Genomic DNA, 12847 nt, shown 5'->3' with positions numbered 1-12847 from the left:
AAAGACACTTACCTGCCGCTGCTACTTCCAGTCCCGCTCTGCTGGCTACCTCAATGCTCCTCTGCTCCCGGCAGCCACACAGCACAGGCTCCCAGACTCCCCACCCAATCCAGGCTCTGTTCTCATAGTATTACCCAGCATCAGAGCAGCTCTAGAATTGGCCTGCGCGGGCTGGTTTAACGCTCGCTCAGGGACAGGCACACACAGAGACACTCACGCAGACACACACACATCCACACACAAGCATGCACACACACACACACACACTTAACCACCCCCAAAGTTTTGCTACCGGGCACCTATAATTTCCTTGCTGCCCATGTAAACCACCCATGCCTGACACCTGAAAACACTTTAATGTCCATATAGACTACACCTCCCTGAACCAGAAAACCACCTTTTCTATCACTATATACTAATCATCCCTGCCCCTATGTATTGCCCATCCTTGAACCTTGAAATCTACAAACTACCCATGTGCAGTACCCATGCCCGAAACCTAAAAACTGCTTACTACCCTGTTACGCTGCTCATCCCAAATGCTAAAACTCCACTTACTATCTCCAGGCAAAGTCCATCCCTGAGCCCTCAAACTCTTTAGTACCTGTAAGCTCTAACCATCCCTGAACCCTAAACACACCTTACTTCCCCCATGCTCTACCTATCCCCGAATCCCAAAAAATGTTAACTACCCCATACAAGACCAATCCTTGAACCCTAAAATCTTTCACTTTCCAATTTACTACGCATCCCTGTATACTAAAAACTCTTAAAACCTGCTAAAAAACCTATGAAACGTATAAAAAAATACCCATGTATGAAATTATTTTCTAAAAAATAGTTAAATACATTTAAATGTATAAATATTGAAAATTCTCATTTACATTTAAATTATTTTTATCTCACTAATTATTTGATATTAATTTAAATGAAATCTAAACCACCATTACAAATGTAAGAAACAGAACCGTAACAAGTTATGTTAACTGCTATTGGTAGGTTTGCTTTCTGATAAAGAAAAAGGCAGTCGAACAGGATCACATCAATGGTGTCATTTGAACTATCATGAGTTAAGTTATCAATATGCAATATAAGGACTCGAGATTAAGAGGCTGCAAAGTAGACATAACATACTTCTGCTCTCACCCACCGTTTATCATTGTTTTGTTCCTGATTGTGGTCTGACACCTTTACGACCTGTATTTTCAGTGTTTAACCATATACGCATTCTTTTACACAGTCTTTATCATTCCATATTTTGCAATTATGCTGACTCCTTCACAGTCTGTATTTTCAAGGTTTAACCACATACTCATTCCTTTACACAGTCTTTATCATTACATTTTTCACACTCATGCTGACGTGGACTGTGAATCTCTTGTTGCAGCCTTTTAGCACAACTAAGCCATTCACTCTTCTTCCCCAAGACCACCATTTCCCCTGACCGTGAGACACAAGGAAGTATCGTACTGCAGATACTGGTGCAGAAAATGTGAGAGTTGGATAAAGGGAGCCAGGCTATTAATTGTTATGTAGAGGGGGTGAAGCATTAAGGATATGAGTACAGCTGAGGTCAAAGATGCAGATGGATAATGTTAAGCATACAAGTTCGGAGTTCGGGAAGAGAGGGTTTCTTTCTTTCTAGCTGAGTTCCTTCCTTTGTCTTCTGCTGTTGGGTGTGTGCTCCCTCACTGTTTCCTTTGTCTTCTTCTGTTGGGTGTGTGCTCCCTCGCTACTTCCTTTACCTTCTGCTGTTGGGTGTGTGCTCCCTCGCTACCTCCTTTATCTTCTGCTGTTGGGTGTGTGCTCCCTCACTACCTCCTCTATCTTCTGCTGTTGGGTGTGTGCTCCCTCGCTACTTCCTTTAGCTTCTGCTGTTCGGTGTTGACTCCCTCACTGTTTCCTTTGTCTTCTTCCATTGGGTGTGTGCTCCCTCACTGTTTCCTTTGTCTTCTTCCGTTGGGTGTGTGCTCCCTCGCTACTTCCTTTGTCTTCTTCCGTTGGGTGTGTGCTCTCTCACTGTTTCCTTCGTCTTCTTCTGTTGGGTGTGTGCTCCCTCATTGTTTCCTTTGTCTTCTTCTGTTGGGTGTGTGCTCCCTCGCTACTTCCTTTGTCTTCTGCTGTTGGGTGTGTGCTATATTGCTACTTCCTTTGTTTTCTGCTGTTGGGTGTGTGCTCCATCATTACTTCCTTCGTCTTCTGCTGTTGCATGTGTGCTCCATCGCTACTTCCTTTGTCTTCTGCTGTTGGGTGTGTGCTCCATCGCTACTTCCTTTTTCTTCTTCCATTGGGTGTGTGCTCCCTCACTGTTTCCTTTGTCTTCTTCTGTTGGGTGTGTGCTCCCTCACTGTTTCCTTTGTCTTCTGCTGCTGGGTGCGTGCTCCCTCGCTACTTCCTTTGTCTTCTGTTGGGTGTGTGCTCCCTCACTACTTCCTTTGTCTTCTTCAGTTGGGTGTGTGCTCCCTTGCTACTTCTTTTATCTTGTGCTGTTGGGTGTGTGCTCCCTCGCTACTACCTTTATCTTCTTCTGTTGGGTGTGTGCTCCCTCACTGTTTCCTATGTCTTCTTCTGTTGGGTGTGTGCTCCCTCACTGTTTCCTTTGTCTTCTGCTGTTGGGTGTGTGCTCTCTCACTACTTTCTTTATCTTCTTCTGTTGGGTGTGTGCTCCCTTGCTACTTCCTTTATCTTCTTCTGTTGGGTGTGTGCTCCCTTGCTACTTCCTTTATCTTCTTCTGTTGGGTGTGTGCTCCCTTGCTACTTCCTTTATCTTCTGCTGTTGGGTGTGTGTTCCCTCACTGTTTCCTTTGTCTTCTTCTGTTGGGTGTTGGCTCCCTCACTGTTTCCTTTGTCTTGTGCAGGTTGTGGATGTGATCCCTCACTGCTTCCACTTTCTTAGATTACCTGTGTGTTCCTTCACTGATTGATTTATCTTCTACAGCAGTGGTTCCCAACCTGTGGTCCGGGGACCCCTGGGGGTCCGCGAAGCCTCCTCTGGGAGTCCGCGACTGCTTGGAAAATTAAATAATATTAACAGATTAGGTCCCCAGCTTTCAGTAATGACTCAGTGGGGGAGTCCCCAGATTCCAATAATGATTCAGTGGGGGTCCCCGGGTTCCAGTAATGACAAAGTGGGGGTCCACAGAAGTCTAAAGGTTGGAACGACTGTTCTACAGGTTGTGTGTGCAGTAGCAGCTCCTTGCAATAGAAAGTGGCGGAGCAGCACGAGGGAGGGGGGTGATAGTAAACAATAATGTAAAAAAAAAGACACTTACCTGCCGCTGCTACTTTCAGTCCCGCTCTGCTGGCTACCTCAATGCTCCTCTGCTCCCGGCAGCCACACAGCACAGGCTCCCAGACTCCCCACCCAATCCAGGCTCTGTTCTCATAGTATTACCCAGCATCAGAGCAGCTCTAGAATTGGCCTGCGCGGGCTGGTTTAACGCTCGCTCAGGGACAGGGAGCCTGTGCCTTTTCTCTACCCAGGTGTACAACACAGCTAGGTTGGAGGAATGGAAATGCACCTGTCGGTTTGGCTGTCCTAAGCCTGCCGGCCAAACTGACATGCAGACTTAAGTACCAACCGCTTCTTTTCCCTGCTCTGACCCCTCCCTACACTCACGTGGCTCAGTCATGGAATGAAAAATAAAATAAGAATTAGATTGTTTTATTATCAATTTATTTTTCATTTGCTGGCGCTGAGCAGTGGTGCGATGCTCCTCCGTCATTACCCGCTGCTGTGTGTGTGTGTGTGTGTGTGTACTCTCTTACTGCTTCCTTTGTCTTACGTAGATTGTGGATGTGCTCCCTCACTGACTCCTGCTGTGCAGCCCTCGCCTCTGTTCTTGGCAGCAGCGCGTGCCTCAAAGAGCTCAAACTAAGCTACAACGCATTAGGGGATATCGGGCTCAGGCATTTGTGTGATGGGCTGAAGCACCCGAACTGCAGGCTGGAGAAACTAGAGTAAGTAATCTGTTTTTATGTACTGTTACCTGTCCCCAGTGCTTGAATTGGGGTCTACACGTTTTCTAAATCCCTCTACTTGTGCTGTTAAATGCTGATATGCTGAATACCTGGCCACCCTATTCACAATTCTACCTCGTGTACCTTTCCTCAACCACCCTACATGGCCTGTCTCTTTATCTTACTGTTGCAGGTTCTTTTTCATCCCATTTTTTAGGTCTTGGCTAAAAACAGGTTTAGCTGTTTGTAGGCAGATCTATTGTTTCCAATATATAGAATGCACTTTAAGTGGACTTTGGTCCAGTCCCTTGCTCATGATTGGATGTCTTGGTGGTTTCCTCCCCAATCTGTTTTTGTCCTGCTCAGGAGCTCTTCAACCTCACAGGGTTATTATTGGATGGGTTGTATCTTTCCACTGTTGACTCGCTGGGGATCTTTTTTATTTTGTGTTTGTATTTTGTAATACTTTGTATTTTTTCTATGCCGAGGACATGCTTCCCCCTCCACTGACCTGGGTCTGGTCCTCCGACCAGTCGAGACCCTTCAGGACCCGGCCTTGCACCTTGCAACCCCCACCTTGCTCTTCCTGCAGCCTCCTCTCTCTCTCTCTCTCTCTCTCTCTCTCTCTTCCTCTCTCATTTACTTTCCTTGCACCCTCTCTCAGGCTCTCTTTCTCTCTATGCCTTTTTTTTGCCTCTTTCTGGGCCTTCAGACTTCTCTAATTCTGTTTACCACACTCTCTCTTTCGCTTTTTTCCAAAGTGTGCCCTCTTCTCATTTTCCCACACTTGGGTTATCTTTTCTTTTTCTTCCATATTTGTACCTCTCTTTTCTTCTCCTCCCTCCCCCGACCTTTGTGCCTATCTGTGGGCTTTTATTTACATCTTGTGCACCGTTTCTTCCAACCGCTTCTGTCTACCTCTTGTGCTATTTCTCTCCTCCTCTCTCGCTCTGCTTGCCCTTTCAGGCCCCCACAGAACTTGCACTTTTCTCCCCTTCTATCTCACCCTCCTACCTCCTCCTTACCTGCTTTCCCAAATCTTCTTGCTTCTTCTTGAGTCTTCCTACTGTCCTTTCTAGTCCTGCCCATTGCCCCTGCACTCACCCCAGGATCTTCTTAATTGCGGCCACTGTTCGACCGAGCCACTGGTGTGCCAAAGGCACACCAAAGGCTAATCCATCTGTGACTGTCTGAGTCTGGACTCCGCCCAGCGCCACGTCTGTTTAGTCCTTGACACTACACAGCAGCTATCCTCAATTCGCACGATCAAGATGCCTAACAACCCTCTGCTGCTGGTCTGCTCCAAACAGCTCAGTAGGACCTTTCTCATACATCCAGTGCCACTTCACTTGTAGCATCCCACTTGCACACACCGCCTGCACACACCCTCAAGCCTACCCAGACTATCACCTCACAACACACTGCACCAGAATCTCAGCAAACACTCACATGCATGCTCCTCATCACTTCTGGACCTTTTCGGCCCCTTTCGAGACCTTCTCCCATCACACCCTCTGCACTGAAATCCACAACGCCAGCATCCGTGACAAAGCCTTTGAGTGGATCTGCTCCTCCTTCACCGGCCGAACCCAGAGAGTCAGGCTCCCACTGTTCTCATCTAAACTGATTGAGATGAGCTGCAGAGTTCCTCAGGGCCCTTCTCTGAGTCCCACCCTCTTCAACATCTACATGGCCCAGCTTGCGAATGTCACCGGAAAACATGGACTCAACATCGTTTCCTATGCTGACAACACCCAGCTGATCCTCTCCCTCACTGACCAACCGACAATCCCCAAAAGAAACTTCCACAATGGAAGAAGGTCAGCTGCCTGAAACTCAACTCCGAGAAAACCGAGGTCCTCATCCAAGGCTCCACCCCCTCCAACTGGGATTGCTCTTGGTGGCCCTCAACACTTGGAAGCCCCCCTACACCTACCGATTACGCATGCAACTTCGGCATCATCCTCAACTCCTCACTCTCAATGAACCCCCAAATCAATGCAGTCTCATCCTCCTGTTTCCACACCCTCTGCCTACTCAGAAAGATCTTCAAATGGATCCCCATCGAGTCCAGCGGAACAGTCACCCAAGCACTTGTCAGCAGCAAGTTAGACTACGGCAACACATTCTATGCTGGCACCACCCAAAAGCTCCAAAGGAAACTGCAGAGAATCTAAAACGCCTTGGCCAGACTCATCCTGGAGATCCCCCACTACAGGCAAATCACCACTCACCTAAGAGACCTTCACTGGCTCCCGATCCACAAAAGAATCACCTTCAAGCTCCTCATGCGTGCCTACAAGTCCCTCCACAACATTGGACCCTCATACCTCAACCACCGCCTGTTCTTCTGCACGCCCACCAGACACCTCTGCTCCACCCAACTGGCCCTTGCCACAACCCCAAGGATCCGCAAGAACTGAACCGGAGTATGCTCCTTCTCTTACCTCACTGCTCACTCTTCCGCAACATCTCAGGCAATCACCCTCACTACCTCAATCAAGAAGAACCTCAAGACCTGGTCCTTTAACTGAACTGCTACCACCCCCCATCAGCGCCTTGAGACCCTTACGGGTGATATGCCACACTCTACAAGAACCTGATTGATTGACTGATTGATAAATTGATTGAACAGAGACACCATCAAATGGACCACAACCACAGATTTAGCCAGCCCCTTCATGGAACACATGCACCTCATTCTGCAAACAGCTTCACCTTGAAAGGTGACCAAGCATACACACAAGGTGGAACACAATTGAGCTTCAGCAACCTCATCTCAGACTTCCTCGCTCCATTCACCATCAACTTCAAGGACTTTATACTACTCTGAGGCCTCAACTTCCACTTGGAGGACACCACAGACCACTGCTCCACAGACCTCTTGAGAGCCTGAATAACATTGGACTCTCCCAGCTCGTTACTGATCCTACACACGATGCAGGGCACACTCTGTATTCAATCTTTACCACCAGCAACAACATTAAATACAACTGCAACTCACGCTCATTTGGACCGGCCACTTCATCAACACTTACAAATCCCTACACTGCAATCCAAAGCTTCCACCAGAATCAATCTGCCCTGCCGAAACTGGAACAAAATCACAAAAGCTGACTGGCGCAACGCTTTTGAAATGGACCCAGCCAACACTACCACTGTTAGACCTGGCATCCTTGGTGCGGTAGCCCCTGTCTTTTTGCCTCTGCTTCCTGTATTTTTGAGTGTGTGCGGACTTCGTTTTTGTTGGTTTTGGTACCAAGGACATTTTACCACGGCTGACCAGTGATAAGGTAGAAGTGCTGTCTGTATAAATTGTGATTATGATTGGTTATCCCTGAATGACATATTTGATTTACTAGAAGTCCCCAGTAAAGTGCACTAGAGGTGCCCAGGGCCTGTAAATCAAATGCTACTAGTGGCCCTGCAGAACTGATTGTGCCACCCACATGACCAGCTCTGTAAACATGTCTCAGACCTACCACTGCAGTGTCTATGTGTGCAGTTTTGCACTGCCAATTCGATCTAGCCAATGTACCCACTGCCAGGCCCAAACCTTCTCTTTCACTACATATATTCACCCCTAGGCCAAAGGTAGCCCCAGGGGCAGGGTGCAGTGTATTTAGAAGGTAGGACAGGTACTGGTGTATTTTACATGTCCTGCAATACTGACGCATTTGGTTTTCACTATTGCAAGGCCTATCTCTCCCATAGGTTAAGATGGGGACTGCCTTAAAATATCTTTTAAGTGCAGTTTCCCATGGGGACCAGATAGAAATATGGAGTTTGGGTCTCTGAACTTACAATTTAAAAATACAGTTGGTTTTTAGATTGTTTGAAAATACCACTTTTAGGAAGTGGGCATTTCCTGCTTAACCATTCTGTGCCTCTGCCTGCCTGTGGAATGCACGTCTGGGTCAGACTGACACTTGGGCTGTTTGTGACTTCTCTCTAGACAGTGACATAAAGGGAGCTGAGGTTTGTCCTGCATATCCTGATGAGTCTCCCGGGCGAGAGTGGGGAGGGAGGAGCTGGCACTTATACCTGAAAGGGCTGTGCCTGTCCGCACACAATGCAGTCTCCAACTGGAGGAAATGGAGAAAGAGAGCTTTCTAAGGCTGAGACACAGTTGATGTGTTGTATTCATCACTTGATGTCCTGTAGTTTGTTTACCTTTTGTTCTGAGTGTTCTGAATGTGGTTTTGTAATATAATCTTTTTTGTTTGTTTCAAGTAAAGAAAGACATCAGAAACCTCTCTCTCTTGTTCTTGGTAGGACTGTAGCTTCTCTTCTCAAAGGCTGGGAAATTTTACACTTAGTGCCTGGGTTGTGATGTGACTCTCGAAGCTTCAGTGCTGATTACAGTAGTTTTTTACCTTTCCATAAAGAATTTAAAAAAAAGCAAAATTATGATGTGTTCTTTTTGTTTGAGATAAGTACCCCATTTGAAATGTGTGTATTTATTTCTCGTTTGTCTATTGCAGATTACTTCATTGCTCCTTCACAAGCGCCTGCAGCAAAGATCTCAGCTCTGCGGTCTCTATGAACCATTCCCTCTTAGATCTGAACTTGGCAGATAATGAACTAGGGGATGTTGGAATGAGAGGCTTGTTTGATGGACTGAGACAGTCCAGCCGCAGTGTCCAGACACAGGAGTAAGCTCAGCTTTTGCTGCAAATATCTCTTGAACGTTCATCCGCGGCATTACGTTCAACTTCTGAGAATGAATTTCACAATTTTCGATGTAGGAGGAAGTCCTCACATTTTGTAAAAAGTAGGACTGTGTTCTAGTGTATTCATCACTGTTAGAATTTGTGGTCTGTTGTACTAGTGCACTTTTCCCCAGCCTCCTTGGCACAATGTTCAGTGTGGTCAGACTTGTCAGTTTGCTTAGGTGCCAATGAGGCTCTGATGGTGGGGTTTGGGACTGTATGTGAATGAATCTGTGCTGACCTTTAAAGAGGCCTCAAGTAGAGCTGAAAACACTTCTTTTTAACCAAGCCTCCACAGCCAACACTCACCAGCAATGGACATCTAGACTGTTGCTTTGTGTAATGATGCCACTTTTGGTTTTGAGATTCTGTCCCTGATGGCCCCTTTAAATCCTCATTGTTACATGATGTACTTGCTCCCCAGCGAAGCCTCAGCAAACACCTGGCCTGGATATCTGCTAACTTTCCACGCACGTACCTTCTCAACCTTCTCATCACCTTTAAAATCAAGACCACGTTTTACCTTTTGCTGCTGAACAAAGTACATGTGGACTGCTCTCTCTGCTCGTCTTTGGTCTATGACCATTCTCAACCTCCAATATCCCATATCAGATATATCTGCAAACTCTCATTTATGCCCTGGCAGGAGGACCAAGCATTTCATCTCACAGTGAATATAAAGTGGAGCCAGAATAATGCAGTTTAAGTTGTAAGCAGTCAGCTTAAAAGTCATAAAGAGCAAAATATTGCATAATAGATACTTTTAACAATAGCATTTATTTTTAGTCCAGATGTAAGAAGCTTATGCATTTGGAAGTCTTTACTCTGTGAACCAAAGAACTGTACATTCAACCATGTCACCAAGACAGAAAAGTAAAACACATTAACTTACAACAGTCATTAATTACTGAATTGTGAGTAACACAAACAATGCATGCTTCGTATAAAACCATAAATACAAAGGTCAAAATGTCAATACATACATCAAAGAGCACAAAGTGACAGGAATCCTAGCTATCATCATGACTCTTCTACAGTAAAACTGCACTCCCCCTTCTCCTCTGCATCTTTGGGGCCACGGTATAGGGTCTGGAGCTCCTACGCATCTTCGCTTCTCGTGGGACCCCGGGATGGGGTTGAGGGCCCATGAGACTGATCTTCACGGGGAGCGCAACAGGGCTTCCCGGCTTCCTCTTTCCTTGTACAGCTGGCAACCATCTTGCGGGGGTCACAGCGGAGTTCCCCTAGCCATTCTTCTTTGCCGGTCCCAGGGATGGGGTCTGGGGCCCCTTTCCATGATATTCACTGGGAGTGTGACATCAGTCCCTGACTTTATTTCAGCTGCAGGAGGTTCCAGGATGGGGTCTGGGGTCCCTACACCATTGCGGCGAGGGGGGTGCGTGATGGCCCCCCTCCCTGAACGGGCCAGGTTTCACAAGGGTCTGGGGCCCCTTTTTCCTCCAGTGAGGGAGTGCCACAGCACTCCCGCTGCTCCTCTTCCTCTTGGGGCAGCTCCTGGCCCTGCACCACCCCGGGGGCACAGTCTGGAGCAGCAGTAAAGCCCCACGGGCTTCGTCAATGCCTCTGGAAAAGTCAACAGTCAGAGCCCTTCTCCCCTTGGTACCTTGGGCTGCCAAGGGCTGATTTCTGTGATTCTGGTGATGTTTCGCTTCTGGTAACAAGCCCTTGCCACCAGGACCCTGTTGTTAGGCCTCCTGGCCTAGAAGGGTCCCAAATTCTAGAGGGCCCTCCTTTTCTTCTGGCAGCGCACTCTCCCTGCGCCAGCTCAGTGTTTCCCCCAACTGGTCCTCAGGGGGGTAAGGGGCCAGCTTACCTGGCACTGGCATGTGCCTCTCCAGGCGTGACGTCCTTCAGGGGCAGAGTCCCTGCTCAAGGGGGACAGTCAGGGGGTTCTTTCTTCCAGTTACCCGTCTGCAGTGAAGCACAGCCAAGAGAGAGAGCTCAACCCTGTGCAGGATCTTTTAAGTGGGGGCGGAAGTGTCCAGCAGGCCTGCACCTCTGGCCTATCCAGGCTAGCAGTTGTTGGGCTGCGCACAACAAGAATTCTCCCTGCGCAGCCCTAACATGGGTGCACATGAGTGTGCACACATGATCATGTGTAACCAACCCGGGGGCCTCCCTCTTTTGCTGTGCCTCAGCAGCCTTTCCTTCGCACGGCGGCAGCAGCACTAAACACACGCAGTCCATTTTACCATGAGTTTACCGTGTGTGAGTCCCCGACTAGGAGGCTCCTCAAAAAGCGAAAAATCAGGGCGGACCAGATGGTCAGAACCGTCCTCTAACAGCACTCCCTGCACAACGGTAGTATCGAAGCAAAGAAATGAAATGGGGAAGTATAAAAGAGAAAATTGAAGACTAAAGGACTGGCCAACCAGCTCTGACACTGAAGCACATTCATTTTCTGGTGGAAGTACACGCGTGGTCAGAAAATGCCATCATCCACAGGGCAAGAGAGGCAATGACTACTGTGGACGGAGCCACTACCCCATAAGTGCAAACGACACCCAGATCAGTGGCAAAACAGAGCTGACCCAAACTCCTCTATGTATCTATATGGAAATGTATTTATGTAGATGGATGTTTGTATTATTTAATGATGGGTTTTATTACTAGATCCTGGCAGACATCTTAGAAGAGACTCTTGCATGAATTATTACAATGCAAATCTTCCCTTAGGTTTTCTCAGAGGCTGTAACAAACACTACAACATTTTCCGCAAGTTAATCTCTGATATTTCATGGAACACAATATCTGTCTTTGGGCTTTTATACAGAGAAACTACAATCCACCCTAAATATCCATTGACCCTAACACGCTTTTCACAATCAATGTCAGGCCTTGTAACTTTACCTAATAAACAGATCAGACATATGGAATTGGAACATCTTCCCAGTGATTCAATGAGTCCTATAACAGTTATCAACGGCTTGTCGCTATAACCAATTGAGACCTTCTGTATTGCACAAAAGCCTTCTCACAAGGTATCCATCTGACGTCCAGTCATAACATTACATAGTGCACATTACAGGTGCAAAACAATGCTATCCCACTTGAAAAGGGTCTAGCAAGTATCCTGACAGTACAAGTCTTCTATTCCCACAGTTTGTCAGGGGGGAGCCAGCACCAAACCCCTTGCCTCATATGATAGTCCATGGGATGCTGTGTAAACAGATACCTAGCCTAGGCCTTCATACAGAGCAATAACAATGTACCTGTGAATGCTTACTGAACTTATCATGTGCTTTTCACAATTAGTATGTCAGGCTTACTGCCTTTACTGTGACTTTTCATTATAGAGAATCCAGCCTATAACCATTACCATTAACCTGTCAGCGTAACCAACTCAGGCCTTCTGTGTTGACCATAAGCCTTCCTACAAGTCAACCATCCAATGTACGGTGATAAAATTACAAACATGTACAAAATGCAGTTTTCCAAACAATATAAAATCCTTACTGATAGAGCCCTTTAAGGATTACCATAGTGGAAATCATCTATGCCCATGGTTTGTTCGGGTGGGTCTCGAACACCAAAACCCTGGCGTGCTACGGTAATCTGTGAGACAAAATACCTGCCTACACACTGTAGCACAGTGTGATACAGACCACCTGCCTTTAACACAAGCTTTTCACAAGAAGTAAGTAAGTCCTACTGTAGTGTTTGGAAAGGGGGTACTCACTTCGGATGGATGCTGAAAAACTGTGGGGATCTTCACGTGACCCAGGGATTGGTGGCAGGGTTGAGACCCACTTAGTGGGACCAGAGGCCCCTGTGAACTTATGGGCAGTGGTGGGCGTGACCTTCATTAACTTTACAGCTAATGGACAGATTGCAGTTATCAGCCTTGGAATGTTAGGGCCTTAGGGTCCCCGGCCAAGAGGCATTGGGTCTTTTCTATCCTGAGGAGACACAACATACATGTAAAGCGCCCTCAAGAGACTCATCTCACTGAACCAGAGTTGACTAAATTCAAAAGAAGTGACACAGAAAATTATATGGGACAACTTACTCCGCATATTTGAGCCTCACCCTGGTATGGATAGCAGCAGGGTTCCATATGTGCTGCATAGTTCCCCTATAGACTCAGCTGGATTGTACACGATTCTGGAGGACACTCAGGATGGTACATCCTAGTACTTGCTATTTGGGGTGGG

General features: G+C 47.0%; 1 protein-coding gene across 6 annotated transcripts in view; it reads left to right on the top strand.

The window, feature by feature from the left end:
• The window catches only part of LOC138295275 (uncharacterized), a 304183-nt gene that overhangs the window by 261422 nt on the left and 29914 nt on the right, over window positions 1–12847 (top strand). For 4 of the 6 annotated variants that reach the window (XM_069233470.1, XM_069233468.1, XM_069233467.1 and 1 more), the window contains 2 exons: window positions 3790–3960; window positions 8445–8615. In XM_069233470.1, the coding sequence (XP_069089571.1) occupies window positions 3790–3960; window positions 8445–8615 (342 nt within the window). Of the gene's footprint in view, window positions 1–3789; window positions 3961–8444; window positions 11566–12847 lie in introns of those variants that run through there. The other 2 variants (XM_069233471.1, XM_069233469.1) reach the window with 2 other exon arrangements.

This window comes from Pleurodeles waltl, chromosome 5 (genome assembly GCF_031143425.1).
Source record: "Pleurodeles waltl isolate 20211129_DDA chromosome 5, aPleWal1.hap1.20221129, whole genome shotgun sequence".
In the NCBI taxonomy this organism is placed as follows: Eukaryota; Metazoa; Chordata; class Amphibia; order Caudata; family Salamandridae; genus Pleurodeles; species Pleurodeles waltl.
Note: the sequence above shows the minus strand (reverse complement) of the source record. Positions and strands in the feature narration are given on the sequence as shown.